This window comes from Gopherus evgoodei, chromosome 4 (assembly GCF_007399415.2).
Source record: "Gopherus evgoodei ecotype Sinaloan lineage chromosome 4, rGopEvg1_v1.p, whole genome shotgun sequence".
Lineage (NCBI taxonomy): Eukaryota > Metazoa > Chordata > Testudines > Testudinidae > Gopherus > Gopherus evgoodei.
Window position 1 is genome coordinate 64,245,395 of NC_044325.1, and position 27,844 is coordinate 64,273,238.

At 41.6% G+C, this 27,844-nt stretch overlaps 1 protein-coding gene across 2 annotated transcripts in view; it reads right to left on the reverse strand.

The window, feature by feature from the left end:
• The window catches only part of INO80 (INO80 complex ATPase subunit), a 133,787-nt gene that overhangs the window by 29,546 nt on the left and 76,397 nt on the right, over positions 1–27,844 (reverse strand). For both annotated transcript variants that reach the window (XM_030559501.1, XM_030559500.1), the window contains 3 exons: positions 27,646–27,786; positions 16,796–17,021; positions 7,297–7,424 (listed from right to left, as the gene is read on the reverse strand). In XM_030559501.1, coding sequence (XP_030415361.1) covers positions 7,297–7,424; positions 16,796–17,021; positions 27,646–27,786 — 495 coding nt within the window. The remainder of the gene's footprint in view (positions 1–7,296; positions 7,425–16,795; positions 17,022–27,645; positions 27,787–27,844) is intronic.

A 27,844-nucleotide genomic window follows, 5' to 3' on the forward strand; every position in this document is an offset into this window, starting at 1 on the left:
GAAAAAAACAAAACAAAAGAAATAGTATTTTTCAATTCACCTAATACAAATACTGTAATGCAATCTCTTTATCATAAAAGTTGAACTTATAAATGTAGAATTATGTACAAAAAACCTGAATCCAAAAATAAAACAATGTAAAATTTTAGAGCCTGCAAGTCCACTTAGTCCAGGGGTTCTCAAACTGGGGGTTGGGACTCCTCAGGGGGTTGTGAGGTTATTATATGGGAGGGAGGTCGCGAGCTGTCAGCCTCCACCCCAAACCCTGCTTTGCCTCCAGCATTTATAATGGTGTTAAATATATAAAAATGTGTTTTTCATTTATAAGGGCGGGGGTCGCACTCAGAGGCTTGCTATGTGAAAGGAGTCACCAGTACAAAAAGTTTGAGAACCACTGACTTAGACTTACTTCTTGTTCAGACAATCGCTCAGACAAACAAGTTTGTTTACATTTGCAGGAGATAGTGCTGCCCGCTTCTTGTTCACAATGTAACCTGAAAATGAGAACAGGTGTTCGCATGGCACAATTGTAGCTGGCATAGCAGGATATTTACATACCAGGTGTGCTAAAAATTCATATGTCCCTTCATGCTTCAACCACCATTCTAGGGGACATGCGTCCATGCTGATGACGGGTTCTGCTCAATAACCATCCAAAGCAGTGCGGATTGACACATGCTCATTTTCATTATCTGAGTCAGATGTCACCAGGAGAAGACTGATTTTCTTTTTTGGTGGTTTGGGTTCTGTAGTTTCCACATAGGAGTGTTCCTCTTTTAAGACTTCTGAAAGCATGCTCCACACCTCATCCATCTCAGATTCTGGAAGGCACTTCAGATTCTTAAACCTTGGGTCGAGTGCTGTATCTATCTTTAGAAATCTCACCTTGGTATCTTCTGTGCATTTTGTGAAATCTGCAGTGAAAGTGTCCTTAAAATGAACAACATGTGCTGGGTCATCATCTGAGACTGCTATCACATGAAATATATGGTAGAACGTGGGTAAAACAGAGCAGGGGATATATAAGTCTCCCCTAAGGAGTTCAGTCACAAATTTAGTTAACACATTTTTAATGAGCATCATCAGCACAGAAGAATGTCCTCTGGAATGGTGGCTGAAGCACGAAGGGGCATAGGAATGTTCAGCATATCTGACACGTAAATACCTTGCAATGCTGGCTACAAATATGCCACGCAAACACCTGTTCTCACTTTCTGGTGACATTGTAACTAAAAAGAGGCCAGCATTATCTCCAGTAAATGCAAACAAACTTGTATGTCTTAGCAATTGGCTGAACAAGAAGTAGGAATGAGTGGACTTGTAGGCTCTGAAGTTTTACAATTTTTTTGTTACATAACTGCACTCAAAACCAAAACAATCTACATTTGTAAATTGCACTTTCACAGCAAAGAGCTTGCAGTACAGTACTTTTATGAGGTGAATTGAAAAATTCTATTTCTTTTGTTTATCATTTTACAGTGCAAATATTTGTAATAAAAATAATATAAAATTTGATTTCAGTTAAAACATAGTATACAATATATGTGAAAATGTAGAAAAACATCCAAAATATTTAATAAATTTCAACAGGTATTCTATTGTTTAGCAGCGCAATTAACTGTGATTAATTTTTTTGAGTTAATAGCACGAGTTAACTGTAATTAATTGACAACCCCAGCCCCAGAAATTACAGAGGAAGATAAATAGCTAGTAAAACCTCTCTCCTCCTAAAACTAGGCCCCTCTGAACAAGACGTTAGTTGTATCTTTAGGAAGAAATGTTGCTCATACGCAGAAGACTGTAGCTGTTGAGTGGGATCTCAGACAATCTGTGAGTCACAGTCCAAAGACTGTGTAGAGCTGCTGGTGGATTCCTCTTTAACAGTATGAAAGCTGTACATATACAGCAGTGACCCAATTAGTATGTCATGAACGTGATAAAATGGTTTAAATTACTAGACTGGCTATGTATACATTATAAGCAAGGGGTGATTCCCAGCTTGAGTACATATACAAGTGCTAGCTGCAAGTAGCACAGACAGTAGCAGCATGGTTTAGCCATGCTGAGTACAAGCCTGCCTGAATTGTGTGGTATGTACTTAGCATGGTTGCCACTGCCTGTGCCACAAGAGCTCCACTATTTATACTCCCACTAGTTCTCATCAAACTAGCGTGAGTATGTATGTTTACATGAGCTAGGAATCACCCCCCCAGCTTGTAGTTTAGACAAAGCCATTATGTCTATGTGCAGAATCTGTCAATATACAGAGAGCAAAAATGACATTGAAAGAAGATTTATTTTCTAAAACAAACCCACATAAATCAGGGAACTGTTTATAATAAAATCTGCATTAACTAGATATAACAGGATGTTCTACTAGCCTGCTAAAGTAGTGCTCCATTGTGCTTCGGTATTGGATTTAGGGATTGTCTACACAGGGAGTTATTCATTTTAAATTAGTGGCACCACTTCACATAATTACTATTTATCTATCTTAAGGTTTTACACTGCCATCTATTACTGCATTATTTGAGTCTTTCCATGTAAAATCAATAGTAATAGGGAAGTCCCTTAGAGGACTTCATGGAGTCTTTGGCATTTCTCTCTTTTGGGGCAAAAACTTTGGTTGGGAGTAGGCTATTTTTTCTTTAAGATTTCATTAGTTTCTATAATTGCTATATCTGCTCTGGTTATATGTCAAATTAACACTCAATTCCTTTAGCCCAGGGGTCAGAAACCTTTCAGCAGTGGTGTGTCGAGTCTTCATTTATTCACTCTGATTTAAGGTTTCGCGTGCCAGTAATACATTTTAACCTTTTTAAAAGGTCTCCTTCTGTAAGTCTATAATATATAACTAAACTATTGTTGCATGTAAACTAAATAAGGGTTTTTAAACGTTTAAGAAGCTTCATTTAAAATTAAATTAAAATGCAGAGCCCCCCAGAGCGGTGGCCAGGACCTGAGCCAGTGTGAGTGCCACTGAAAATCAGCTCCCGTGACGCCTTCGGCACACGTGCCGTAGGTTGCCTATCCCTGCTTTAGTCACTGCTTATTATGGATATTACCTGTAATTAGTTTTATGTTTTTGAAATAAACAACATTAAAAATATGAGCCAGGAGGAATCATCAGATCTGCATTATTATTCCTCCTTCCCCTGCCACACACATACTTTTTTCTTTTCAAGTATGTTGAATACTGTATTTGCACTTGAATTATAGCTTCCCCATCTTGAAATATTCTTGATTGATGTATTCTTTAATTTTATCTTATACCTTTGCCAAAATATTATCTTGAAATACTCAGTGAACCGGAGAAGCAGCAATAAACTACTACTACTATTAACAATATGTTGTACTTCTGTAATGCCTTTCATCCAAGAGCATCCAAGCATTTTTTGAACATTTAACAAACAACAATAAGCAGCAGCAGATATAGAATATTTAACATTTCCAAAGTGCTGTGCAAACATTAAATAAGTCTTCCAACCCCTCTATGTGGTAGGTCCAGCAGGAAGACACAAGCTCTTGTATCAGAGGCCTAGTATGAGGCAGGGCCTGCTCACAGAATCTGGCATGAAGAGGGCTAATATTGCAAAAAATGTACATTCTTCAGAAGTGCTAAGCACAGAATACTCATGCAAACACACCCCAATATTAAGTGGTATCAGAACATCCTGATAATAAGGATGGTACAAAAACATTCCCCAAGGATAGCAGGAACACATTGACCCCTCCTAAAAGATAAGGTCAGGACAACAGTAAGTAATAAAGACGTTTTGATTGAACCAACATGTACAAGGTGATAACTAGCCATGTCAGGGAGCAGTAACTAACTATGTCAGAAAAAAGGCAATACTAACTTGTTTGTATCGGGGAACAAAGATGTATGTCAGAGAGAGTATTTTTGTCCAGCCAAGGGAAGAATGGATTGCATCCATTGTCATGGGCATACATGTCTTAGTAACCTCATAGTCTGCCAGGTGCTATTACCATGCTTTGTCAACAATAAACCTGGCCTGGCACCTTTGTACTTGAACAGCTCTTGTGGTCATTAAGCAATTCGCTCGAGGTCTGATGTGCTGGCTGTTTGTGCAGAGTTGGGGCAGCACACAGGGAGAACACATACCCACAGCCAAACATCTAACCACAGTAGGTAAGCGTTTTCTCCATTTTTTTAGATAGGGAATTAAAGCACTAAGGGTACATCTACACCCTTAGGAAAAACTGGATCCATAATTTTCCACTGGTGGTAGAGCTGTAGTGTAAAGAAGTCAAACATTTTTTAACCACCCTGTCATCTAAACTTATAGACAAGTCTAGACAAGTTACTTGCCTATGGTCACAGAGCAAATCAGCTGTAGAACTAGAAATAGTATCCACAATGGATTCTCAGCCCCTGCTTTAACCAAAATGTATTTCTGTAAATTCATTAAGCTCTCTCTTTCACTAGAAGCAAAGACACCACTGTTACAAAACTGTACTAAATAAGGGCACTTCACTTTTTCTACATTGATATGAAGTGCAGAACCCTCTATTTAACAGTAATTTATGTTATAGGTAATAATTGGAGATATACCAATCTCCTAGAACTGGAAGGGACCTTGAAAGGTCATTGAGTCCAGTCTTCTGCCTTCACTAGCAGGACCAATTTTTGCCCCAGATCCCTAAGTGACCCCCTCAAGGATTGAACTCACAACCCTGGTAGCAGGCCAATGCTCAAACCACTGAGCTATCCCTCCAGCCCTAGACACAATCTAGGCTGAGAAGCCCAATGTTTTATGTATCTTTACATCATTATTCGTTTTTTCAATAGTTTTTCTGAACCACAAATATCCACTCCCTAAAGCGTGGACTGAAACCTTGAAAAAATAATCAGCTTCTCTGATGAGTGATTGTTAACAAATCCACACCCATGCTGGGAGGGCACACGATAGTCCAATGAATTGCACATTCACACGCCATCCCACTTCTTTACCTATCTGCAGAGTTATTGGAAGAGGTCAAAATAGTGAAAAACATGAGTATTCAACTTCTAAGTCTTCAGAAAATTAAACCTTGCCTATTTCATTATCATGTCCACTAATGAGAAGAGAGTTGACAGGCAAAGGGTGGGCAAAGAGAATAAACGTGCATGTTCCTGTTACCACATAGGCACTCAGAACAAAACATTTGGTGCATCTACCAGCCATGGTGCATCTAACTTAACTTGTACATTTTGATACATCCCACATCCTAAATGCTTTTGCATGGTGGATTCACAACACTCCATCAACCCAACACTAAGCTTTCACATACACACATCCTCCACACCCTCCTGGATTAAGGCAGTCCCTCTATTCTCCAAACAAAGATTCTGTTCCTCAGTGCTCCAGTACGCAACCGGAGAAGCAATGCAGGTGTAGATGCCAGAAAAGCTAAGATCCTCCTATTGAGAAGAAGAGTCAGACCGTAAGCCAGACTACTGCACAAGTGACTCAATTACCCACTTGAGGTAGAATGTATATCCCTGGGGATAGCTCAGTGGTTTGAGCATTGGCCTGCTAAACCAAGGGTTGTGAATTCAATCCTTGAGGGGGCCACTCAGGGATCTGGGACAAAATTAGTACTTGGTCTTGCTAGTGAAGGCAGGGGGCTGGACTCAATGACCCTTGGGGTCCCTTCCAGTTCTATGAGATAGATATAGGTGGACTGAAAAGACCTGGGAAATTATGGGACTTGCATTTGAGAACACCTTTTCTAGCAAGGTGTGTTGGGTTTGCTGCTCCCCGGCATCAATGAGGATAGATCCACATTTTACAAAAATATTCGTTGAGAAGTCTTGGCTACCACCGGGAGAAGAAAACACCCCTATGTGCAGTCCAGTCCCTTCCTTTGGTAAAGCAAGGATCAAAGGGCTCGGAGCAGCAGTGACATAGTTCCTGAGAGAATTTTCTTGCAATTGGAGCACTTGTTGGCCTTTGGTTTGCTCAGCACAAGCATCTCTGTCCTGATACGGGAAGAGGACAAACAAAGAGATCTTGACAGGTGGACCTGTTCAGGGAATAGAGCCCTGAAAAATGTTGGTTCCCTGAGGGAGAGGAGATATCATGGGGGAAAAGTTTGCTCACTGGTGCACCACAACAAGATTTAAAAGCTAGAATGCTAACAGACAAGATGAGAGCACTAAACTGCCACTTTGACTTCTGAGGTACAATCTGGGGTGTGGACAGCCTTTAATGCCTGGGGACAAACCTGAACTACGTCCCGTATTGCAAGAAGAGAAGCAGGCTGAGGAATTGGCCAAGATCCAGAAAGACAACCTTATGAATCCCTCTGTCATTTGGAAGTGTGATCTTCTCATAGCAGTAGAAATACAACTCAGCATGCAGATGGCTACCAAGCCTCCTGTCAACTGTACTCCTAGTAGACTCCAAATTTGTAACCTATAACCCATGTTGATTCAGACTTTGCACATTTTTAAGTCCTGATAATACTCTCCTGGCTGTCTTGATTACATGGCAGAGATACTGTAGCATATAAAATGTTATTTAATAACCACCACCTGCACTTATGGGAGGCTACCTGAATGATCACAGGACCCTAATGTTCCAGTAGTACTGAAACTGCACTGCCTCATATGTTTTTCATATTTTCCAGCCACACTACTCAGTCTAAACAATTTACCCTCTGCCACACACACACTCCAGCGGTCTTCTGAAACCTCAAAGCCATTTCATACCTAGCATGCATCATGGCCACTATCTTTCCAGTGGAAGAGGACTGCAAAATCACAAAGCTATTAATGTTGATCCTTCATTGAAAGGGAGGGGCTGGCATGAATTGACACAATGCATCCCTTCTTCCAGGGGTTGCATGTGCTGTTTTGGCAGGACTCTCATATCCTGTCTCTGTGGCTGCAGGGTATCGAGAAGTGAACTCATTTCCCACACAGCAGTTAAAAGCTCTACCAATAGGCCACCTGGTTTATGATCCTGGTTCTCATCCATACCTCCTCTAAGACAGACTCTTCTCATCTACCCAAGAAACTAATCCAATGGATTTCCAATGGAATTGTCACTTCTGAGGCAGAGACTGAAGATATTTCAACAACGAATACCAACTTCATCCTTGACCATTATCTTCCCCCTTTCATATCTCATCTACATTCATCATTAATGTCCATTAAACTTCTGTATGAGAATGTGTTTCCTGGGCATCCCTATAATAATTGTATGCCATATTTGTCTGATCCAAATTACAATTATTGTATCAAAAGAGCTAGATTTCAAATCATTATCTTCAGAATCCACCACCTACCTCTAACAAGTCAATCATCCGTGTCATCTGAGAGTAGATAAGAACTCTGTGTCCTTGAGATTTCAGCCGTGTCAACAGAAGGTCAAGAGCATAAAGCTTCCCACTGTCCGTGATCAGGCTCTCTTTGTCTGAGAAGGAGAGGGTGAGAAATGAGTAAAAAGCTGAAACAGCTGCATGTTAACAAGCTTATATAAAGGATTTATTTCTGAAGCTTTGTAGTGTTTCACTGCAGTATCATTTCCTAAAGTGACTGGGACTGGGGGAGCTGCAAGCTCCCTTGAGGCCAGCATGTCTAACCTCATTGTTTATAGTAACTTTTGCCAGTTTGGGCTGGAACTGGCATATAAGTGCTCCCACTCAGTAATATTTACATCCCTCCCCAACCTGGGAATCATGTCCAAACAAATAAGACTTGATCCTCATTTAGATAGCCACATCCCACTGTCAAGGCCTCTCCCTTTGTATCACCAGGGATTATGTCTGCACTAGAATTATAAGCAATCTCCTTCATGTTATCCCACACAGATATCAAAGTTCTGTCTTTTGGACATCTGCTACTACCATCCTCTGACGTTTGGTTATATTATTCATATTAGTGATGCATGCACAAGACCAGCAGTATTACTAGTACACAGAAACAATTTGGTTCATTGTGAAACAAAACATCCTTCACACACTGCCTGGATTCCCCCCTCGTTTCTAGTTTTTTTTGTTTTTAAGAGCAGTTTCCAGTGGACAAGCTTTAAGACACTTTATATATCATTTCTCATATCCTCTCTTCTTCAGCACTGCAGCAGCAGTTTGGGCAGGAAGGAGTTTCTGTTTGCAGATTCCATGCATAAGCAATGTACTACCACTAAAAAGGAGACAGGAGGAGGGAAACAGTGGTGGTGGAGAAATTTCCTCCAAAATTCTCAGCTGGAAAGATTACAGATAACTTTATCCTTTTGATGCCTGAATCCTAGGCTTATAATCAGAATGGAATGTGATAACCGCAGATAGTTCATGTTGTAGCAGAGTCCTGAGATTCTGAGCATATATTTACCTATTATCTAGCAGATTCCCACCCACCCTTTTTTTTTTTTTTTTGGTGTGTGTGTAGACTTGTCAACATATCGATTAGCCCAGAAGTGATGTGCTAACATAACAGACATCTGTAAGGCATTTAACTTAGTACAGCACAGCATTCAGATTAAAAATAGTACCATAAAAAAAAAATCACTGTAGCACATATGAAATTGATTAGAAACTGGTTAACTGTTAGATCTAAAATTAAATTAATAATAAATAATAATAATAATAATAATAATAATAATAAATGAGGACTCATCCAAGGGGAATGTTTCTAGTAGAGTCCTGCAAAGATCTGTTCTTGGTCCAATGTTATTCAATATGTTTATTAATAATATAATGTGGAAGAAAATATAAAATCATTTATGACAAAGTCTACAGTTAGCACAAAATTATTAGTAGTAAGTAATAAGGACAGGTCAATTATACCAAGTGAGCTGTAAAATCTGCCTTACAGTGAGAGATGTTAGAAGTTTAATTTATTTGTTTATCCAGGAGACATCTAAGAGGTGATTTAGTCATCTATAAATACCTATATGGGGTGAGAATACTTCTGACAGTGGAGGGCCCTTTAATCAAGCAGACAAAAGCGTAAGATCCAGTGACTGGAAAGCTACAGCTTGACAAATTCAGAGTAGAAAATAAATTTGTAACAGTAATTAATCAATGGAACAATTTATCAAGGGATGTCTTGGAGTCTTTAAAATCAAGACTGAATGTCTTTCTAAAAGATGTATTCTATCACAGACTGAGTTACAGCTTGATGCAGGAATTACTGGGCTAAATTCTATGCCCTGTTATGCAGGATGTCAAACTAAATGACCATAATGCCTCTTTCTGGGCTTATTTCTACCACACTAGCAACACTGTCAGACACTGTCTTTACACTTCTCTCTTACTGACACAGACACCTTTGTCTACGCCTTCGTTTTGTCCTGTTTAGATTCTCGTAATGTTCTTTTTTTGCTGGTCTATGTGCACAAACAACAATCAGTTTCTTCCTCCCTTATGTTCATGGAGGTCATTTGATGGAAATGTGCTTGCATTGCCAGGACTTAAACATGCTAAACTAGGTTCACAGCTTCAATGATTTCAAACCTTCTCTCTGGGTTCCTCCAACTACAGAATCCAGAGATGTAGTCACCAAGAAGACCAGGTTATTTACCTTTCAGTACCTGGAGGTTCTTTGAGATGCATAGTCCCTAGCTGTATTCCACTGCGTGCATATGCAGAGTCAGAGAATTCTTGGAAGCAGTGTCTATTGGTCCAAGCATGGGCCCACATGCCTCAAACTGAGGGTATAAAGGATGGAGCAGAGCAACCGCCTCTCCAGTTCCTTCTCTACCGCAAATCCAAGAATGATCTGAAGCAGAGGTGAAGGAGGGTGGGTAGTGCAATATAGAAAGGGATCACACATCTCAAAGAACCTCCAGTTATTATAAGGTAAGTAACTTCTTTTTTGAGTGCTGGTCCCAATGTGTATTCTACAGTGGGTGACTCGAGAAGCGGTACTCAAGTAGGAGGAAGGTGCGACGATGCAGGTGGAACAACCATCTGAATGACTGCTGTACCAAAGGACGTGTCAACAGAGGAGTCCTGTACTAGAGCATCATGACTTGTGAATGTGTGGATGGAACTACATGTAGTTGCTTTGTAACTGCGAAGAAGAGATACTTCCTGAAGCAATCACTGATATTACTTGTGTTCTTGTAGAATGAGCCTTTACTCCATATAGGGTAGGAAGATGTGACAGCTGATAGTGGAGTAGGATACAGCCAGAAATCCAGATCTCCCTACTGAGAGAAGGTCCCGATGATGGGAGAAATTGAGGCTCAGGAAGAAAAAAACATCTTCTGGTGTGATATAAGTCTCTGTCCTCCCTGGGGCAGGTAGAAGTGGGTGCTCCCCCAGGCAGGGAATCTAACGTATTAAAATTACAGCATAAGCTGTTTTATCCAGCACTTCACCAACCGAAAAGCTCTATAAACTGGCATTTCTGATCTTCATTGAAATTCCAGTTTATAGTAAGGTTAGCGCGGGGCTGGTAGGGGATTGCAGGGCGGGAGGGGGTGCGGAGCGTGGGCTCTGGGAGGGAGTTTGGGTGTGGGAGAGGCTCAGGGCAGGGAGCTGGGGAGCGATGGGGGTGCCAGATCCATGGGGTGCTCACCTCGGGTGGCTCCACGCAAGCTACAACCTGTCCCAGCTGCTCTTAGGCGGAGGTGTGGCAGGCTGCTCTGAGCGCTGCCCCTGCCCTGCCCCGAGCACTAGCTTCGTAGCTCCCATTGCTTGGGAACCACGGTCAATGAGAGCTGTGGGGGCAGTGCCTGTGGGCGGAGACAGCACACAGACCTGCCACGCTTCCACCTAGGAGCAGGGACAGGTCACCACTTGTGGGGAGCCACCTGAGGTGAGCGTCCCTGGATCCGGCACCCGCCTGTACCCCAATCCCCCTCCCACACCCAAACTCCTTCCCAAAGCCCACATTCCACAACCTCTCCCACACCCCCCAACCCTGCACCCTCTCCCATACTCAAACTCCCTCCCTCTTAGTTAACCAGCATTCTTCGCGTACCAGCATCCCTTATTCCCCCAACATGCTAGATAAAACAGCTTTTACTGTATTAAAAACTAGGCAAAAAACACAGTAAAGGCAAAATATAAAATATTTACAGATTGAAGAACAATGAAGTAACCGTTCTGAACATTGGAGATTCTGACTCATGACACACAGTGGTAAGAAGGAACTGGAAAGGTGGTTGATCTCTGCCCTTTATACCCTTAGTTTGAGGCGTGAGGAGAGCAAGGGCACGTGTGTTGACCAACCGACACTGCATGTAAGAATTCTCTGACTCCAGCGCATGAAGCACATGTGCATCCGCACTGAAATATACATAGGGGCCAGCACAAGAAGACGACACACAGTTCAATACCTGAATTTAAGCCCTCAGATGTTTTCCAGCTGCAAATGATGGCATTAGTTACCTCTAAAACAGAGCACAGCCACCTTAATGATGTTAGGAATTTCATCAACTCTTAAGAAAAACAGAACCCTGAACTCAGGCTTTGGCAGGTAACTGACAGATTAAATGCTTTAAGAGCCATTTGGTTTAAGTTGACATATTTGGATCTTTAAAAAAAAAAAAGGTATAAATTTACTTTTAAATGAAGACCCATTTAATGCTGCTGTTCTTCTGGTTGCTAGCTTTCCACTGCAAGATGAATTAAATTATTTAGTGTCATTACTTATGAAACACTAAGATGCTAGACATGATAAAAAGCTGATGTGGTTGTTAGCTATAAGTGAGATGAGTATGAGAGGAAGAAGTGAAATAACAAGCAGTGGTTGTTCAAATGTAAAATCTGTCTAGTCAGATTGCCAAAAGAAAGTATGCTGAGACAAGCAACCCAACTAAAGGATTCCACTGTAGTGCTTAGGTAGAACGTTTGGCATGGTTCAAAAGGCAAAATATTATTGCTTTTCTTTTGCAATCTCTTAACAAGTGTGAATAGAGGATTAAGTTTTGGTAACTGGAAACATTAGATGCCTCATCACTGGCGCCAACCATCTCCCTTTAATGGTTTACTATGTTTTAAACAATTACAAACAACTGGATGCATACTGAGAGTGAAGAACAACTTATCCGCAGGTAACCCTTGACTCTGTCAGGTGAGAAGGAGGTCACACTGTCAACAATCAGCAGTACAAAAATAATCTGTTGATCCCAATCTTTGCTCAATCTCTTGGCATACAGAACAAACTAAACTACTGAGAATTTAGGAAGAGATCCCCCAAGGAATACAACCAACAGGAAAGCAAGAAAAAAGTATCAAAGGGAATACTTTTATATTTGGAAGAGAAAATTGGTTTGTTTTAATTTTGTGTTTGCTGTGTCCTATCTTGACAACACTGAGTATTCAAAACCCAAAAATTTCTGTATGTTCAAAGACTGCCATCTAGTGTTCAAGAAACATCACAGACTGCTTCTGCAAAGCCATGATCAGGCTTACCCTTACATACCCTGTCCACCTCTATTTATCCTCAATAGAAAGCAACATTGAGCAGTTTACTAGGAAAAAGTTAAAAGGTTTTTCTCTCCCTACCCACTTTCTCCCACTTATTTTACTTTTCCTCTCCATTCCCCCTTATCCCCTGTGGAAAAAAAGTTTTTTAAAAAGTGAGTAGAATTTGTCTAAAATTTTGAAAAAAAATAAAAAAATCCAAAATTTGAAACTGTAAAAATTTTTATTTTGAAACTTTATCAGAAAATGTCAACTAAAGTGATTTTTTTCCAGCACAAAATGTCATCACTGAAATTTTATTTTTCATTAAAAAAATTCAACCAGTCCTATGACTTACAGATTGCACTGTGCCCAACAACAAATTCTTTATTACTACATAAAGCAGAGGAGGAAAAGCAGTCAGACCTGTAATCAACATCAGCAGGAAAGGGGTTGCAGGCCTAATGGTGCCTCTTCAGTCAACAGAATAAAAGACTACCAACCAGCCAGGCAGGGGATGGACTTAAGCTGGCTGAGAGGGGGTGCTATAGATACTACTGCCTGTGGAAAACAGATAGTCACTAATGATTATGACTCAGAAAAATCTCAGTGAGAGTTCTGGCTGATGACTGTGGCCGGACACATGGACCCCTGGGGAATTAGAAAATGCCCCTCTGGATATATAAAAATACAGAGGAAAGAGATAACGAGTCTGGGTTCCAGTGACTCTCCCCCCAGGCAGTCTGCAGAGCACAATGGGGTCAATAAGGAGCTAGCTGGCTCTCACAGTAAACAGCCAGTGAGGCCAGTGCTTTTTATCGATGCTAAAAGGACTCAGACACTTCCTGCCATTTAATCCAGGACCATTTTTCTTTGAAAGAACAGGAAAAGCCTCAAGAGATTCCCACAGTGATCACAACTATGTCTGCTGCCAGGGTAGTGGGAATTCAGTCAGAGAGAGATGGGGACAGTGTTAAGAGAGATAGAAGTGGCTTCAGTACCTACTTATTTTAAAGCTTTGCACTCACAGTTCAATTTTACATTCATTGGGTTTTATCCTTGCATCAAACTGCTTCTTCGGTGCTTCATTATTCACTTTCCATAATGACTTGGATCATACCTGCATCCATACATACACACTGCTCCCCTGTCTCTGCATCTATGTCCCTTCTCAGCACTCAAACTTAAACCTACTCTATTTCTCATTTAACCAACATCCACCTGCTTAACGCAGTTTCAGTATACACTTCCTCCACCACCCACCTGCTTATCTTTGCTTCTTTTGCTCCCTGACATTCATATGCTTAACCTTGCACCTGCATCAATCACCATATGGTTATTTACAATGAGTGCACACCCACAAGATTCTTGTATATTGTTATTCAAACAATATTTAATTCCAACTTTTTTCTTTTATAAGCTTTTGCAAGTGGCAGAATGAGATGTCAAGACTTTTTCAGAACACATCCTCATCTTCTGGGGTCCACCTCAGCCACAAAACTCTCTTACACTCGTGCACCTCTCCTTTCATGCCTTCCCACCTACTTTACCCCAACACTTCTATCCCTCCCATTTTCTTTTAGCTGCAGTAATTAAACTTTTGATTTTGTATAATTGCTGGAGACCAAACAGCATAAGAGTTCACTACATTGTATAAATCAGACTAATCTGAAACTCTCTCAGCAGGTATATTAGCCCCACTAAAAAGTGAGTGAGTGTGTCTGTGTGCGCACACACATACACATATCCCTCTGATAACCTGTCTTCAATTCCCTTATGAGAAATCTTAGTAAATCAGAAAGCAGCAAGCAAAAACCATTTTCCTTTTACCCTGCTCATATCCCCGTCCAAAGATCCTTGACCCAAAAGGGTCTTGGGAACAAGCTAGCATTCTAGCAGCGTGAGCTGTTTTTCCTCTTGCTTATCTCTCAAATCTCTAGTGCTTCATGCAGGCCACGGTTCAGGTCCATCATTCTGCAAAGTAACAGTATTCCCAGCTACTGAATGTCACTGTGGTACTGGTAATCAAACTGGGAGCTAATTACCTATGCTCAGAATTATGGGATAATCAAGAGGATCAAAATGAAGGCTGAGATTGCTTTATTATTGCAGTGATATCTTTTTCTTCCCTTGGCCCCAGAATCTAAGTGAATCCGCCATGTTGCAAACACAGATTTTTCTAGTCCAAATCCAGTGAATCATCTCATTCCCCCTCCGCCCGCCTTTACCTCTCAGGCCATTTCATCCTCTATTCAGTTCCCCACATCTTGCCTTTTCTTTGCAGACTGCTGCAAGAGTAATGTTTATCCTCTAGTTCAGAAGACTAACAAACAGACCGCCTAGGCCAATACCACAGTGTCTCAGTGGACTTGCTTACAAGAGGCGCTTGTGAAATGAGCATCTATCCACCAATCTCGAGAGAGTCTTCTTTCTGGAGCACTGATGGAAAAAGTATTTTTGAATATGTGCCCAGCAGGAGGACAGGGGACAAGGGGAGGGGCAAAAAACAAAGCCCTAGTATTGTTGGCTAGCTATCAAAAACATCTCTTTATAGCCTAAAATGCTGGTTGAGTTACAGGGCCGACCTACAGGAAAATGGCACCCTGGACGAACTTGCATTTTGGTTCCCCTGGCCCCCATGGGTGTGGTGCGCGTGCCCCCGGCTCCTCAGGCTCCCCTCTCTCCCTTTGCCCCACAGGCCTGCTGCCCCTCCTGCACCCCTAATCCCTGCACCCCCTTCGCTCCTAGTTCCTGCATCCCCCTTCTGGGGAAACTGACCTGGATGCACAAATCAGCTGGCATTGCTGCTCGCTCCCCCTTGGACTGCTGCTCCTCTGCCCCACACACTTCTAGAGGGCTGTGAGGAGGGGAGCAAGGAGCAACAACTGGGCTCCCTACATCCAGGTCACTTTCCCTGCCTGGGCTGCGTAAGGAGAGGGCATGAGAGCAGCAGCTCTTGATGCCTCACAGCCCAGGTGGGGAAAGTGACCTGGACGCAGGGAGTCCTGGGTGGGTGGGTGGGTGGGTGTGTGAGAGAGAGAATAAAAACAGCTAACAAAAGCCAAAGCTGGCCAAAACACCAGCCATGTGCTGCTCCCACTAAAAGGGAACCAGCACACTCTCTCATCCTTCCCATTTCTCATATAAACTACCAGGGCTTGAATTAGATTTTTGTATGAAATTGGGGCGAATTTAAAAACTGTTTAAAACATTTTAAAAATAAAAAATATGAAAAACTTTAATACATTTTATTTACAGTGTCATTATTCATACTAGTCTTGCTAGTCCTCCCCCCAGGTAGAGAGGCACCGAGGCTAGGATCAGGACCAGCTGTGCCCCCAAAAGACCAGGCCAACCCTCCAAACTGGACCAGACCCACATCCCTCCCCAGACTGAACTGGATCTGACCCACATCCCTCCCTAGGCCAGGGGCACTAGTGGGGGGATGGGGCAGAGGGAACTGGGGTAGGTCTGTCTCCCCCGGGGATGCTGGTGAGGGGTAGGGGACACTGAGTCTCCTCTAGGGATGCTGGTGGGGGGAAGGGGCAGAAGAAACTGAGGGAGGTTCAGTCTCTTTCAGGGGTGCTGGTGAGGGGCAGGGGCACTGGGTCTATCCCAGGGAAGCTGTGGGGGGCATGGGGCAAAGGGACTCCAGTTGTTCTGCGGGGCCAAAGCCAAGGGGGCTTACCTGGAGCAAGGAGCACCCACTGGTTGGGGTGTCCATCCACTGGGTGCTGGTGCTGCCTACTGCCCATCATGGTCCGGGACCCCCACACTCCCCAGCCTCCACATTCGAATAATGGTGGGGGCGGGGCAGGCACAGGGGCAAGCTGCATGCATAGCACCCTCCCACCAGCGCTGCCCCAGGCCCAGCAGGGGCCCAGGAGTCCAGGGAGGAGGCAGGGGCCACGCCACTGGGGAGTCCAACTGTTCAAGGTGCATGGCAGCCAGAAACCCCCAGGCCTGCCACCTCCCTCCCCCCAGCTTGCTCCACCAAGCGGCACAAGCCTCTGGGGGGAGGAGGTGGGGCCGGAACAGGGCTCCTCTCAGCCCCTGTCACTGGTAGGAGCCCTCAGTTGGCTGCCAGGAGCAAGTGGAAGGGGAGGAAGGGGCAGGGAGGAGGGGCAGTCCTGGGACCGCTGGAAAAGAGGGGCTGGGCCAGCACACGCCACCCTCTTTGGTAGGCTGCCCTGGGCAGCCAGCCCAGCCGCCAACCCCAAAGGCCGGCCCTGCTGAGTTAAGCACCAGAAGAGATTGTGTTAAACTAGTTCTGCCTTCACTGGCTGCTTTGCTCCAGACAATGTATGGGTAGAAATCAGAATTTAAAGAGATACTTTCTCACTCAAAGGAAAAGGAACAGATGACCTTACTTTCCTAGTCTCATTAATCTATTCCACTACAGAAATTTAGAAAGGAATTAGGAACTTACCTGGTATCCTGATGAAAGACCAGCCATTCTGAGGCCTGACTCCCAACAACCCTCCCGGATACTCTGGGAAGAACTGGGAACATCGTTTCAGGTAATCAGCTGCTAGTTCAGGTGCTCCATTCAATATACACTGCTTTGCTTCAAGACTTCCTCCTTCCTTAAATGCCCTATGTTCATACTCTGCACTTTTATCACTGCAGTAGAAATCCAGAGGCACTGCTATTACCTATGAGTAAACACAAGTAAAATGATGAATACATATACTCATATTGTCCCTCTTCTCACAAAAAAAGTCTTCAGTTAAATTAGTTTCCAGAGGGACAAGATTTAAAAGCAAAGTCATTATAGTAATATACAAATAGTAATACCATCTTAAACTGATTTAAAATAATGAGAGATGCAAAAAAAGTGCCCAGCCAACATGCAGGCATGAATTATTGTCCTTTCTGATAATCTGTACTTTGACTTATACTTAGTGCCAACTGTTGCAAGATGAAGAGCAAAACGAAGATCAAATAATGTGCACTGTCACTGTATAGCTCATTTCATCTATGTTCGGTTTGAATTCTTCACTGTCTAGTAGTTACTTGTCAGAGTCTAGATTTGCACAACTCCCTCAACTTCTCCCCTACCCTAAAGGGCTACTGCATTTCAGCAGTGACCGATGTATAGCTGAAATACTGAAGATGTGGAAATCAGGAAAGAAAAATGTAAAAGGGAGGAAAAGACACAGTTTGGTAGTCTTTCAGAGGCAGCACTTGGCAACGATGGGTCATATTTATATCTTGTATTCTTATTTGTATCTAGGATGAGTAGAGAGGATTATCTTAAGTTTTTTAGCTAGTCATTCTGTGCATCCCTTTCCCCATTGCCTGCTTTCAGTATGCTTTCTCCAGCTACACAGAATAGTCTTTTGCCAACACAGGAACCCAGGCTTTATACCATAACTAACTATCTTGGACCATCTCCATCATTTTAATCTTTGCTGCTATCAGGATGGAGAGTAGAAGGGACTGGTTAGCCAAATAGCTGTGTGTTCAGATGGCTGAAAATCCCTTGATAAAGTGTCTGCTCCAGTAGACAAGGCTGCCTTTTGAATGGATCTATAGTATTCTCTTATCTCTCCTCACCAGGCTAGCAGGCAACTCTGAAGTGCCATCCTGTGCAGCAGATAACTACTCAGAATCAACACATTTTAACAGCTGCCTAATGAAGAGCACAGAGTTAAGATGGATGCAAGAAGCAATGGGAAAGATATGGAGTGCTGAGCCATGTAATCCCAGATGTTCTCATCCATTTTTACCTGGGACAGTTGAAAAACAGAGTTCTGCTTCCATCTGATAGTTTCCTTTTCTCTTCCCATTTCACAAAAGTGATGAAAACAGAAGGAATCATGGGAAAAGTCTGACACATCACACATATACAACTGCTCTGTTAGGATGCTCTACAGATCTCTCACTAACAATTTGTTAGCGCATAAAATCCAAAGCAGATGGAGCAAATGCATCACTTTCTTTTACAATCCTAAAATTAAAGCACCAAATCATCATTTAACATGCAGTATTTTACAAGAAGGGGTACACTTCCAACTTCCTCTTTTCCCTTCTAAGTGTAAGTCTGCTCTGGGCCAAGCATGCTGAGGGAAAAGACTCTGCAAAAGCTCTTTATATTCCATTTCCTATAAAGATGATATAGGAAGTTTTGACATGCTTTTGAGAGACCTAGAAAGATGCTTTGAATTCATTACCTCAACAGCTTCAAAATAATGAAAGCTAAATTTCAACATTTCAGTGCATATTATGAAATTAATTCCCTAAGACGAGAGAAAAGTTATTTATTGATAATGGTGTGTTTGTAGTTTTCTTCTCTAATCCAGGAAACAAGTATGTCATCACTTTAGAGGACACAATGCTATATACCAGAAGTAGGATGTAGAAAATTGATGTTATTTATGCAAGTGTATAAAAACTAGGAATTCTCTGCCACAATTTCCAGTAGTTAAGGTAGATCCTGACCAGTTAAATCAAGGTAAAAGGAATGAAAGCCTACATCTACACTAGGGGAAAGACTGTGGCTAATCATTACCTTCTTTTCCTTAAATCGATAAAACCTCATTTCCTGAATGGAAGGTTTTCTTTGCAAACAAAGACTAGAGGCTTATTTTTTTAAATGAATGCTTAGATTCTGGCACACAATTATGGTACAAATTCAAACAGAAAAACAAATAGTGCAGCAATTTGTGTATTTCAACACACACAAGGTCTGACTTATTAACAGACTAAAAATGGCTTTGAGCGTACTTGTTTCCATAGTGCCAATAGAGGTACACCACAGCTGCAGCTCTTCCAAGAGCAAAGAAATAGGGATTTGGGAAAGTGGAACAGGATGTCGGGATTTCACTTTAGACCAACTTGAAGTCAGTAATGAATACTAGAACAGCTAATTCACTGAGGATTCAGAATACCATCATTATGAAAAAATACATTTAATCAGAACCAAAAGGCAAGGTTGAGCGCTTAGCACTGATTCTAAGAGGATTTGCTACACTACACTGCCATCTGCAGTCAAAGCAAGAGGCTGTATTTAGTGCAAGGCAGAAAGGTTTCTCATGGTGAATGAATTTCAGACTCCTCTGCCTGAACACTGATCCCACAGTAATTGTGGCAAAAATGTACCCAGAGGCCTATCTTTTCCCTTTGTAAAGAACATTGTTTACTCTCAAGTTGAAGTTCGTATTTTTACACTGAACAAACCTGAGTTGGAACAGAGAAATGTATTCCTTACGGCAATGATGCCCAAAATTTTTACCTTTTACTACTTGAAAGGCACTTGAAGGCCAGCACTTTACTCAAAATGGAGCAGTCTGTAGCCACTTCCATATTTAATAAAGAAGTGTGACCTGTGTAGACTTGTAGGCCCTAGCATGCAAATCATTATGGCTGTTGAACTCAAGATGGAAAGTTGTGTGCCAGGAACCCTAATTTCCTCAGGCTACATCTCTGTATGGAAAAAATGAGAGTAACTGAGGGCTGCACTTGGGTTATATCTGACCCTAAAGGAAGAGCTATTAGAAGAAAATGCCAAGGGAACTCTACGTGCCTGAGATGTCTGAAAGCTCTCTCTATGTTAACAGGAAAGAACCTTCACATGCAGGAAGTGTGCACATGTAAAGGTTAATAATATCTTAGGCCAAAATTGGGGTAATCTGATTTAGTCATGACAGCTCCAGATACACACACACACAAATATTTATAAGACACCATCCAAAAACATCTACATGTCCTTCAAGAAAAAAAAAATCATACAAAATGTTGAGGAACCTGTAAAAGGAGGGGAAAGAAAAGAAATATGAAGCTTTTCCATTAGTATTATTTGTCCATGTGTGCACAAAACTCTCCCTCACTGTCAGGTTTGTTCTTGCAGTGTTATATGTAATGAACAGCAGTTAGTCCCTGACTCCAAATTCTCATGTTTATTAGTGCATGCTATCAAATTGTATTAGTGCAGCAATCATGGATTAGATCAGTAAGAAGATACTCTATTTTGAGGTAATCTACATATAACCTCTGTAACTCAACAGTTATACAGTATAGAAATCAGTGCTAGTTTAAGGAATACTTTCTCTATTTTCATGCAGATTTAACCCTGAATATGTTGTAGGATTTTTAAATCATCTATCATTGTGATAGCTGGAATCCATACAGGAGTTTATCAAACTCAAACTGAAGTGAACAATACATAATGCTCTGGACTGATTTCATGAGCCCACTGAAAGTAAGAACATGAGACACATGTATCCTTCAAATCACCTTCATGTTTCAGATCTCTCTCTGATTCAGTATAACGGTTTACAAATGCATACAAATTATACTCGGTCACAACCGCAACAATCATCTACTCACAATCCCATCCTTGTCTCTTGCTCCATTAACTTCCCATACCTCATCGTGGCTCAGCACCAACAACCGGACATTCTTTGTGGAAGCATTTGGACTTATTCTGCTGTTTAAAAGACTTATACATTCTTGCCAACAGTTCATAACAAGCGTGAAACTCTTAAATCTTCACTTCCCAGGAAAGCAAAGCCCTGTCTCAACTTCATCTTTTCTATGTAGTAGCCAAGCCAAACCAAGACCGGACAATTTCCCCATTTATAAGACTTATGACAAAATAAACTGCAGACACTATTTTCGCCCATCAGCTCAATACTGGATCAGCATATCAGTTCCTCAACTGAGCTTTTAACCATGCTCCACTCACACTGACCTGCAGTACAGAAAATACACACACACCTTCACAGATGACACAACTCATTTATGGAAGTCAGTTAAGAGCCCCTACGCTGCAGAGTTGACATAAGTAATTCTAGGGCAGGGGTCGGCAACCTTTCAGAATTGGTGTGCCGAGTCTTCATTTATTCACTCTAATTTAAGGTTTTATGTGCCGGTAATACATTTTAACATTTTTAGATGGTCTCTTTCTCTAAGTCTATAATATATAACTAAACTATGGCTGTATGTAAAGTAAATAAGGTTTTTAAAATGTTTAAGAAGCTTCATTTAAAATTAAGTTAAAATGCAGAACCTCCCAGACCGGTGGCCAGGACCCAGGCAGTGTGAGTGCTATTGAAAATCAGCCTGTGTGCCGCCTTCGGCACACGTGCCATAGGTTGCCTACCCCTGTTCTAGGGAGATCAGGGTTTCATTCACATCTATTTTCAGCTAACTGTCCATTCTTGAACAATGTGATCTTAGGATCTGGAAGGATATCCCCCATTCTGCAAGGCCTAGTCAGATTCTTGGCCTCACAATCAGCGCAGATGAGCTCATTCCAGGAGGTGCCAAGGAGAAGCAAACAGGCGATGAGTGCAAACGGCTATTTGCCATCTTCCTTTCCACAGATGCCAATGTATAATTACACGCACATCCAGCTTCAGTCAAGCCCACTGATAAATCCAGCAATAACACAAACACAGATTAGGAATGGAACATTTGGGTGGCTTGGTGATAAGAGTCTTCTGCTCCCAGTCTGCTTCTCTATGATTATTACCATTATTGCTTCTCCATCAGCGACGGGGATTTATTGGCCTGCTATTGATTCAAAGTAAACAGTAGGCATCAGGCTTGGGAGTGCAGGCTAATTGGAAGCAGATGTCCTCACTTGTGGCTCCTCTGCAGCCAACATTCCAGTTCATTTAGGGGAGGGTTCTTTTTTTTGAGAGCAGGTGGTTGACTGGACTTCTGGAGCTACATGTGATACCTATGAAGGTGTTTCATACCCATAAACACAGTTATGGCTAGCAAGAGAGTGAAAGCTTTTTACATTTTATTGGGACCATAAAATAAAGGGAATAAAAGATAAGTATGCCACGCGTGTCATTTCCCGTAGATTTGGAGTTTCTTCTCATTCAGCCTGTTTCTTATTCTCCATGTTCAGCTTGCCCCGCCCCCTTTTTTGGGGTGCGGGGAGGGGCGCATAGGTGAAGCCGAGGATGATGAATTACATAGTTTGAAAAAGACAAAAAGTCTAAGGGGCCAATCCTCCTGTAAGTGCCCCTACTTGGTGCTGAGCACCCACAACTCCCTTTGACTGTAGTGTAACTGCACAATGTGCTCAGCAGCTTGCTAGAGCAGGCTCTGGCAGAGAGACTCATTCTTATCCATCATCACCGTATCTGTGCTATGCAGTCTACCATATAGTGTAGTTAGCGCATGCCACATGCTTTTCTCACTTTATGCTGTTTCTCAAAAACTGCACTTTTATCCTAGTAATCGGAAGCAGCAGGATTCAAGGGCTCACTTCTTATTAAAAAACAATGTGCCAAAACTCCTTATGAAAAGGGTATGCATGCATGGTTGGGAATTAATAAATAGATAACTGCATCTCTAGAGTACCACAATAAAAAGAATAATTTACAGAGTAAAAATGGATTTAATGCAGTATTATTGTGATAGCTTGTACCTCATATGACACCTATACCCCATATTCATCACTTTTATATGGTTATGATGTATTTTGTACAAAATGTGCCTTGTGCGGTATCATTTGAAAACCCATAATCTGCTGAGCATCGTTGTCCTGTTAAAATGTGTGCATCAACATTGAATATTGAGTTATTAGATTTTGCTTTATGTTTGTTCCTGAAACACTTTGTAATTCTGGAGAATGCCCACAGACTAACTCCCCAGTGTCAACAAAGAACTGACCACAGGTGTTAGAAAACTATTGGCCACTGAAGCAACCATTCACCACCAGGTGGGACTGTAAACAAAAGATTTGCATGTCATCCCTCACATACGCAGGAGGTGTGAACAAGAAAGAGGGTATGAAGTAAGAGACAATGGCTTCCCCATGACTCTCCTCCCACACCCTGACACATGGAAGCAAGCTCAGTTGGAAGACAAAGAGAAGCACTATTGAACTGTGGGAGGGCTGGCCCCAGGCTGGAAGGAGAGAGCCTATGAAATGTATTACAATTTATGAGACAATCTGTTTTTCTTTTAGAACTATTAGCCTTGGTAAAGTTTACGAAATAGAAATAAAAAATAAACACGCAAGCTTTTATAAAATCATACAAGTCAGAATTAGTTATCACTTAAAATCTATCTTTCTTTAGCTAATAAACTTGTTTCCTTGTTTATCTAAGCCAGTGTGCTTTTTGGTTGAAGTGTCTGGAGAATTTCTACTCAGGTTAACAAAGGCTGTTGCATAATTATTACTCTGTGATAGAATCATGGACTTTTAATGAGCTTACGCTGTCCAGCAATGTAAGATGCACAATTCTGGGGTGCCAGGAACCGAGGGGTTTGCAGGTGTGGCCCTACATCTGTTCATGAGTGGCTGGGAGTAACTCTGCTGGGTGTGCCTTTAGATGGTAATGGATGTGTGAGCAGTGCTTGGAGAGGCTGCTTTTCGCTAGCAGAGCAAAATAAAAGATGTTCTGGTCTGGAAAATTAAGGTGACGCAGCACTACACTACAGCCCTTACAGCAACACAGCTGTACCGCTGCAGCTGCAACACTGGATGATCTCCTGTGTAGCCACTCTATGCCAGCAGGAGAGAGCTCTCCCGCTGGCATAATTAAACCACCCCCAATTAGCAGCAGTAGCTATGTCAGCAGGAGAAACTCTCCTGTCAACATAGCAATGTCCACACCAGCACTTTTGTCAGCATAACTTATGTCGGTCAGGGCTGACCGACAAAAGTGCTAGTTTAGATAAAGTCTGGGGGATGTCACAATTATAAAAAGGGGGAAAAGTTGCTTTCATTTCTCCTGCTAAGAGAGACCCGTATACTCAGATAGGATGGAACTGGTGTCAAGTTACCTGCCAAGTTCTACACTTTCTGGGCATGCAGCCCAAACATGCCTTGGTTAAGCAGAACATTTTTCTGCCCAAAAAACTCCATTCCTCTGAAATATCCATTTATTGTGGAGGAATATTACATAATTTATAAAAAGGTATATATTTGAGGATGGGAGGAAAGTAAACGTCACAGTGCTTCTAAACTGACGCTGGGAGGTATCTTCTCAGTATAGTTCCTAGAGTTTCACTGTGCTTGTTATAATTAGGCAACATCAAGAAAGATATGCATAAGAAAAAGCAACAGAAACAAAACACCCCAAAATGAATACAGCACAACATCATAATACAAAACAATGTGGAACAAGAGTCACAAAGACTCAGAATGATACATCATTTTAAAATACTGCTAACAGAGCACAAGCCTACTGAATCAAGTTGTGCCATTCAACAATCAAGAGTTAGGAAATGCCAACCAGAGAAATTTCTAGATATTAGAATGTAGTTCTTCCTTTTCTGAAGAGAGTGCTGAGTCCACTAATGTTATGTCTACACCGAAAATGCTACAGCAGCACAGTAGCACTATAGTGCTTCCGTGCAGACACTTGCTACACCAACAGGAGAGGTTCTCCCGTCGGTGTAGGTAATCCACCTCCCCGAGAGGCAGTATCTAGAATTCTTCCATCAGTCTAGCACTGCCTATGCTGGGGGTTAAGTTGATATAGTTATGTCTCTCAGGAGTGTGGATTATTCACACCCCTGAAAGATGTCGTTTATAGATGTAAGTTCCTAGCGTTGACCAGCACTTAGAGGGTGGGATTGGGTGTTTTGTTAAACAAATCTCCTTCCCACTCCTCCAAAAAGGATACAAAAAAAGCTCACTGCAGACAAAAAACAGCTCCCATTCTCTTTAAATAACTCACTACTCTAAAACTCAATGTTAGTTTTACAGCCTTGGGGATTAAGAGAGGAGTTGAAATCAAGAGATATATTATTGGAAGAGACTACCCATATTGCAGAAAAACAGCATATTACTGGCCAGATATACTGCTAGAGTATTTGGGCTGAATTTCAGAAAGGGGACTGTGACATTGCAGTCTATGGCTACGTCTACACTACAGCATAAAATCGAAATTACTAAAACCGGTTTTATAAAACCGATATTATAAAATCGATTTTATGCGTCCACACTAGGGCACATTAATTCGGTGGTGTGCGTCCATGGTCCTAGGGTACCATCGATTTCTGGAGCGGTGCACTCTGGGTAGCTACATTAAAGGAATGAGACCAATAACTTCGATTTCCGTCCACACTAACCCTAAATCGATATAGTAATATCGATTTTAGGGTTACTCCTCTCGTTGGGGAGGAGTACAGAAATCGATTTTAGGAGCCCTTAAAATCGATTTAAAGTGCCTTGTAGTGTGGACGGGTACAGAGTTAAATCGATTTAACACTGTTTAAATCGATTTAACTGTGTAGTGTGGACCAGGCCTATATAATTTTATAAAAATGTGCTAATGAGTGAATATAATGTAACTGGAATATGCTTCATGCAAAAGGTCTCCTGTAAGGTATCATTACAAATCTTATAATCTGCTGAGTGTGATCATCCTATTTGTATAAATGTACCACTCTTATCTGAAACTAGAAATATGAAATATAACTGAGGACCTATTGTAATTATGTAAAATGTGGGCCATTAATGGTGGGTTGGAATCTTGATAACTCCCATTAACCAGGACAATTGACTGCAGATGGCTGTTTTACCTGTAAGTTTTCCTGTATACATGTGTGCTGGAAAGTGGGTAATGAAGTCTTGCAGTGACATGTGATCATGTCACCTGAACTGGAATCCATCTTTCATCATAGAATATCAGAGTTGGAAGGGACTTTAAGGGGGTCATCTAGCCCAACCCCCTGCTCAAAGCAGGACCAATCCCTAGACAGATTTTTGCCCTAGATCCCTAAATGGCTCCCTCAAGGATTGAACTCACAACCCTGGGTTTAGCAGGCCAATGCTCAAGCTGCTGATCTATCCCTTTAACCTGGTGTCTTTCCATTGAGAAGGACAGGTGGGAACCCAGAGAGGGACAAAAGAATTCCCACCTTATGCAAAAGATATATAAAGGGGTGGAACAGAACAAAGAGGAGGGAGCCATCATGAGAAATCCCCTAGCTACCATCTGAGCTAGAACAAGAGCTGTACCAGGGGAAAAAATTGTGCCCAGGCCTGAAAGGTGTCCAGTCTGAGGAAAAAACTTACTGAAGCATCTCTAAGGGTGAGATCATCTGTATTCAGTTTGATTAGACACAGATTTGCACATTTTTTTATTTTGCTTGGTGACTTACTTTGTTCTGTCTGTTACTACTTGGAACCACTTAAATCCTACTTTCTGTATTTAATAAAATCACTTTTTACTTATTATGTATTAATATCTGAGTGAGCAAACAACTGTGCATCTCTTTATCAGACTTATAGAGGGCGAACAATTTATGAGTTTACCCTGTATAACGGGTAAAACTGATTTATTTGGGTTCAGACCCCATTGGGAGTTGGGCATCTTAGTGTTAAAGACAAGCACACTTCTGTTAGCTGCTTTCAGGTAAACCTGCAGCTTTGGGGCAAGTAATTCAGACTCTGGGTCTTTGCTGGAACAGATAGGTGTGTTTGGCTCAGCAAGACAGGGTGCTGGAGTCCTGAGCTGGCAGAGAAAGCAGGAGCAGAGGTAGTCATGGCACATTGGGTGGCAGCTCCCAGGGGCATCTGTGATCCAATCCTACACAGGGACATGCATCTTTCATTTTGTAAAAATACATATCCAAGCTTCACAGCACTACATAATGGACCTAATTCAAAGGTGATAAAAAGGTGGTACAAGTTACACACTAACTAAGGGGCATAGCAGCAGCATAGCACTGTAACAGAAAAACAAAATGGTTATGAAAGTTTGGGGTGTGATAGGTCAATTTATCTTGCACCTTCCTTTGGTTGCTTCTGCTACTACAACCTTGCCTTTCCTCCCACTGGGTACAAAAAAGTTACAAAAAAAGTTCTACAGAATTTAATACCAAAAGATATGCTTACTATAGTTTTTTTTAAAACCAACCAACAGAACGTAATAGAGAATTCTATCCCTACTATAGCATTCCATAAAATGGTTTAAAAAAAAATAAAAAAACAAAAAAACCCACACTAAAAAGGCTATCATTTGCTACAGCTGTTCTGGAGATAATGTCTATAAAAGTCCATTATATTCCTATAGAACTAAATTGGAGTGGATCCTATTAATAAATTCTCTAGGACTTGACCAAATAAAACTAATACCAATTTATATCAGAATCTGGGCCAATATTAGAGATATTTCTTGCCACATAACATTTGTACAGGTAGAGATTTGTAAGTTTTGCGGGGACAGGACATTTTTTAAATGCACAAAAGCATCTTTTCAAAGACAATGGTACTATACAAAACATCATAGCAGCTTCATAAATAGTTACAAGAAGGAGTAGATTCCCTCGCTGTAATAATATCTTTGCAGGACTTACCCGTGGGCTGGCTATGCACAGGAAGGATGGCAGTTCAGTGACCTGGCAGCACCGGACCGATGAGGTAGCTGATCTTTTTCGATGTATGACATGGTCTGAATAGCCAGTAACTGTTTTACAGTGGCTACTGAACACAAGGTTCTAAAAATTAAATTAAATAAAGAGTTAATTCATCCAAGAAGGGAATCCTTTTTAGTTG